We start from the raw sequence: 6,091 nt of genomic DNA on the forward strand, positions 1-6,091 counted from the left end.
CCACACATTTGTACAATAACAACCTTTATTTTAAATGCTAGAAACTGAAAACATCACACACATTTTAACTTATGCAAATATAAAATTAGTATCAAAACTATATCCTGTTTAATTGTATATTTGTTAAGTGAAACAAGCCTGCAGAAGTAAAATGTTTAGACGCTGCTGATGACAAAAAATGTTTAGGTTTGGCACATCTTTATATATTCTCTACACACACCAGCATGATGGATTTTAAAATGATAACGCAAAGTTGCACATCCACAATCAAAGAGACCGAGACCTCCTAAGCAAGCACAATACTCATAATTCAGATAACACTTTCTCAGTAACAAAGCAAGGAATGACATTGCTGTGAATTCAAGTTTTGTGGTGTGTTCTGGATTAGCTGTATGTTCCATGCAGTCCAACAGCCTTTCCGTCCCACTGTGTGGTGGAAAGACACTTGACAAAGAAATGTCCCAGGTCATATTTAGATATGGCTCTCCCGTTCACTGCATTCTCAGTCACTTCATACTTCTCTGTCAGAGGCTTGTCACCTAAAAAGAAGGAGATGGGGTAATTGTGAGTAGTTTGAGAGTGAGAGATGAAGTTAAATACATCCAATCAAATGCTATCAATGATGTAGTTGGTGCTGTATAGCCCAGTAGTTAAGAGCATGGCACTAACAGTCAGTGTTGTTGGGTTCAATTCCCGGTAGCTTGGTGGGAATCACCACTAGGGCCATCCGTGTTTAAAAGTGTACCCTGTGAAGAGCATTAAATGAAACCCTTCACCGTTGCCCCTATCCATGCCAAACCTTTGTACAAACACTCCTTGGCTGGCAAGCCACAACCTCCACCCGATTTCTCTTCTAGCGCCACCATGACTTTACTTTTTGCATGCCACTTACAGGCCAATTTGTGTATACATCTCCCGATTAGGGAGTCTTACTGGTAATATAACATTTAAAGTTATTAAATATGTAAGTTATTTGACGTATCTTCCCTGTGCAACTTTTGTTTAGAAAGCCTGCCTGAAAGCCAAACACACATTTCATTTTATTCATAATGTTCTAATGTTCTATCGAGAGAAACACATTTAAATCATTAATCAAGATTATTTGAGCGATTTTTCTTGTTGAGATGTGTGGAAAAAGTTGAAAAAACAAATAAACATTGAGTCATATTATAAAATACAAAAAATGGAGTGATAACTAATCATGACGTAAAATGTCATAATCATGCATGAATTCTTCCCACTACTAACCAGCAATGTGTGGAGGCATGGTGGCCACGTAGTCCAAGTCAGCGTTTCTCAGAGCCATGAACATCCTCTCATGGTCCGCCGTCACTTCAGCCAAACGGGGTGGCATTCTGGCTCGGTCCCAGAGTAGGAAGGCTGGGGAGGAGGAAGAGATAGATGCCAGGGGAGGTCGATGGAGAGGCAGAGCGAGGACAGAAGGGGGAAGGAACAAAACACAAATTAAGGAGAAAGGAAGAGAGAGAGGACGGGGGGGAATAAATGAGTATTGATAAAGATAGGAGAAGTAATAGTAAGAAAATGAAAATGAAGAAAATAAGGAACGGAAATGAAAGATCAGAGAAAGAGAAATGAGATGGGGTAGGAGTGGAGATGAAAGGAAGGCAGGAAGTAGAGTAGAGAGAGAATGTTCAAATGGGTTTTACTTCTGGTCAGATCTTGGTCAAGTTAGTAGTTAATGTCTATTTACAATACAATAACTTACGCTAAGTCACCAAAGACTAAGGAATATGACATCCTAAAACAAATCAAATGGACAGTTTTTTCCTCCATACCTGACATGCAGCCGATGACTTTACGAATCCCTCGACCCTTCATGGCATCTATAATGTTCTGGGTCCCCTGAGACATCACAGTGGTGGGGCCTGTTGGTGGGTACAGACCAGTACAGGATGAATGCACACAAGCATTTACAATCATCTGAAATAAGTCACTTTTATACAAGTGCCATTGCTGTCCCCTGGTGGCAACACAGAATTATTACAGAATGCAAGCATCCCTATGGTATCCTGCCTGTGTGTGCGCCGTGTGTGTGTGTTTTATATATATATATATATTTTTTCATTTAACCTTTATTTAATCAGAAAGTCTCTTTTTCAAGTGCAAACTGGCCAAGAGGCAGAAATAAAATGATCTTTGCTAAACATACACTACAAAACAAACAACAAATAGGACATCCATGATACACTGGCCAAGAGGCAGAAGTAAAATGATCTTGGCTAAACATACACTACAAAACAAACAACAAATAGGACATCCATGATACACCAAAAATACCTAAAATATCTCCAAAGTGATAGATTTTATGGAGAAAAAAAAAGCCAATAGCCTTGTGTGTGTGTGCAAGCATACTTCAAAACAATATGTACTGTAGGCATTGGAAGTAACACAATCTGTAGGCCTATTGTCCCAATTCCAATATTGTGTTGTTTTCTAATTTCAACACATTTGTCTGTATGTAGTAGGCTGACTGCTCACTTTTGCCTGTGTGCACAGCATACAGCACATGTCTGCCTATGCATGAGTTTACCACTACATTTGTTTTGTAAGTCTCCTTAAACCTTGGAGATTGCCTTACTGAGGTCATTCCTCGTTCCCAGTATGATAATAACGGCATCCTGGCCCTCCAGGGTCTTCTTCACGTCGTCTTTGTTCAGAACATCTCCCACCACCACCCTGGAAGCCTTGTGATCAGCAGGGAGCCGGCCAGGGTCCCGCACCAACACGGTCACATTGTAACCTGTGAGGGGAGTGATGAGAGGGGATCAATGGCTACCCTCCAGACTTTGGTCCAATTAATAGTGTTTGTAAATAAATGCGTAGTACTTAAAAGTGATGTAAGTGATATTTTTGGCTTACAACAAACTTAATTGTTAAAAAATGCTCTGAATTATGATCATTAAGAGTGTTTGTCCATGAATTAAATATCAAGGACTTCCAACGTAAAAAAGACCGTAAAAGGTCTTACTTCGGATGGTCCTTTTAGGCAGGGTGTTTAACTGTACTTGTACTGTACAAAATTTCTATTGTATTGACTATACTTGTACTGTTCTCCATTTTTGTCTAATAGAATAATCAATCAACCAATTAATCAATCAATCAGTGTTCAATAACAGGGGTCTTCCAGTCCCTTTGGCTCTTTAGTAAGCTGTTTAACACTTATTTGAATGGCAACAACTGACACTGAAGGTGATCCATATGCAATAGTATAGTTTCCAATGTAAAACACCAGGCCAGTAAAATGCACACATCAACCAGGTAACAATACAGCCTTGTTTCAGGTTCAGCTTTGTGCTGTGTCGCTCTGGATTAAGAGTGTATAAATGCCTAAATTGTAAATTGTGCTGTGACTTTCTTTGAAATTTAAACTGAGAAGATAGCAGACAATTCTTGAAGTTCTCTAAAATCTAAGCGAGCCCACCCAACCTGCATTAGTGAGATAGCAGACACTGTTCCGCTATCAGCCCTCATGGTACCAGCACTGACCATTAGTCAGCACTGCAGGCCAGAACTTAACATAACATGACTCAACAATTTTGTCTGGCCTCATGGTGAGCAGAGGGAAAATAATTTTGCTGACATATCAAATGACAAATGAGTGTAGGCTACACATGATTTGTATACACTGTACAGTATATCTTTATCAATTATGTTAAAAGTAATTTCTGGAAGGAAAGAAATAGTAAAATGATGGGTTGGCTGTCAGAATAATGAAGTATAAATATTATAGAATCTTAAAATATAGTCCTGTTAAAATATTCAGAGGAAATTATTTTCAGGATATGCAGATTAACAGATTGATTGTCTGAATAATAATAATAAAAAAAGAACAGTAATTAGACGCAGGAGGGAGGAAAAGGTTTTCAGGACGTTTACAAATATAAATATATTTTAAATGGGTCTATGCACAATTATAAAATGGTTTATTCAGGAAATTGATAATTGTATTAATCTGTAGATATAGATCAGGAGATTCAGAATTTCAGGACCATTAGATTGATTAGACTTAGCGATTACTTGCCTTGTTCAAGTTATAACAGTTACATTAGCACTTTGTATAGGCTACTGAAGAAGCCTTAACAAATTGAAAACGTTAATATTTTATAATGAGCAGGTCCTAAGGCTATTTTTAAATAGAAGGGGATCTTGTGTGAGTCTGACAGTGAGCATGTCTATCACTCACTGCAGCCTATAACTTCTACTCATGTTCTGTTTTGAGATTTTCTATTACATGGTTACATTCTATTCAGTTCTACTCAATATTCTCGTGTAGCCCTGGTCTATTCATCATGGGTACTTACCTGCCGCTACAGCTTGTGGAAGTGTTGCCAACCCGGTCATGCCCGTGGCGCCAAATATTGCGACATTCTTTATGGAGTCTGACATGATTACTGGGTGCAGTCAGTCGGTGAACTCGTAGAGTAGACAAAGCATTAACACGCGAGCCGTCGCTAGCAGGTGACAAATGACACCGAGTGTTATGTGACAGTGTGAGCTGGAAAAGCTTTTCAATGAAAACATCCCGTTTGACATTTGAAGAAACGCCCCCTTTAGATAACCCAAAACACTTCCGGATAAGCGCCGATAAGCGCCGCCTTCCAGACAGTGAATTAAAGGAGCCGTGTACTAAATATTAGACCTATTGGATATTGATCACTTGGGCAGTGAGTGAGAAATTATTATTATTAATTATAAGCTAATCGTCCTGCAGCTCCTGATTTGTGTGTGTGTGTGTGTGTGTGTGTGTGTGTGTGTGTGTGTGTGTGTGTGTGTGTGTGTGTGTGTGTGTGTGTGTGTGTGTGTGTGTGTGTGTGAGAGAGAGAGAGAGTGAGTGAGTGAGTGAGTGAGTGAGTGAGTGAAATAAGGGGATCGGACCTATGTTCCCCAGGTTCTATGTGCCACACAAGGTCAAAAGTAGGCTACTACAATTGTTATTGATTCCTAATGTCATTGTGGGCTCGCCTATAAAGGCGAGCACACTTTAGATGTTGTCATTATTTATCTATCAGTCATATCATGCATACTGTAGACGGGAACTTCGGTTCCTTTCTACTCCTACATACTTAGTGAGAAAATGAAAATAAAAACATCAATGTGTTCAGTTTACAGTGGCGAAGTGCGCTATTATTTTTTATAGCAATCAGCCAAATGGTGGCGCTGTACGAAGCCTTCGAAAGTGCGAACTTTGAACAGGTATAGCTCATGCTGTGTTTTAGTTACAGCCATGAAACCTGTATACACTTATGCGCCTCCTCATGCCGAACAACTTTTACCCTCTAACTTTTGACCTCTGACCTTTAGGTCTCCCACAATTCGGAATTATATGAAAAACAGTAAAAATCTATCTCCTCCTGGTTTTTTTTCGATACGCGCACAAAACTTTTTTCACATGAACTTTGGACCAATACGGTCAAACTAATCTCGGCGGATTTCTTTTAAAGTGAAATATAATTTTTTAATAATTCTATCAATATTGCGGTTTTATGCAAATTATTCTTCGGCCTCTAAATCATACATGCAAAGTTACACGTTCATGGCATTTGGCAAAGATGTAGAGGGTTAGTCAAAGTATCACTGAAACCAATTTTATTCCAATCGGCCAAAGGGGGGCGCTATACGAAGCGTCTGAAAATTCAAACTTCAAACGGGCATAAGTCATGACTCGTTTTGTTTGAAGACATGCAACTTGTTACACGCGTGCTTTGACTCAAGCGGAAGACATCTGTGTCGTTGTTAAGTAAGCTCCGCCCTTCAAATATCCGCCATTTTGAGCAGTTTGTAAAACGCGTAAACCCGCTTTTATTCTGGAATTTTTGCATCACGTGCACAAAACTTTTTTTACGTGAACTTTGGACCGATATCTAAAGATCTGTCAGATCGGATTTCTTTAAAATTGAAACATGCTTTTTTAAATAAATTCAATGAATATTGCAGTTTTATGCAAATTATTCTTCTGCCTCTAAATCATACATGCAAAGTAACATGTTCATGGCATTTGGCAAAGATGTAGAGTGTTAGTCCAAATATCACTAAAACCAATCTTACCCCAATTGGCCAAAGGGGGGCGCTA

At 39.1% G+C, this 6,091-nt stretch overlaps 1 protein-coding gene across 1 annotated transcript; it reads right to left on the reverse strand.

Annotated features, from left to right (window-relative positions):
- Positions 1 to 13: 13 nt before the first annotated feature.
- Positions 14 to 4,532, reverse strand: blvrb (biliverdin reductase B). Its single transcript, XM_080731498.1, has 5 exons — positions 4,323 to 4,532; positions 2,600 to 2,761; positions 1,797 to 1,886; positions 1,249 to 1,380; positions 14 to 539 (listed from the first exon to the last, which is right to left on the reverse strand). Exons 1-5 carry the CDS (start codon positions 4,405 to 4,407, stop codon positions 385 to 387), a joined length of 624 nt encoding a protein of 207 aa, XP_080587624.1. The 5' UTR covers positions 4,408 to 4,532; the 3' UTR covers positions 14 to 384.
- Positions 4,533 to 6,091: the final 1,559 nt, after the last annotated feature.

The sequence above is a fragment of the Nannobrachium achirus genome (assembly GCF_963921795.1).
Source record: "Nannobrachium achirus genome assembly, chromosome: 8".
Lineage (NCBI taxonomy): Eukaryota > Metazoa > Chordata > Actinopteri > Myctophiformes > Myctophidae > Nannobrachium > Nannobrachium achirus.

Coding starts and splice junctions, on each gene's coding strand:
- blvrb (XM_080731498.1), bottom strand. CDS start 4,407: ATGTCAGACTCCATAAAGAATGTCGCAATATTTGGCGCCACGGGCATG. Junction 1,887..2,599: donor GGGAACGAGGAATGACCTCA/GTAAGGCAATCT, acceptor ACCCACCAACAG/GCCCCACCACTGTGATGTCT. Junction 1,381..1,796: donor AGTCATCGGCTGCATGTCAG/GTATGGAGGAAA, acceptor CCTCCTCCCCAG/CCTTCCTACTCTGGGACCGA.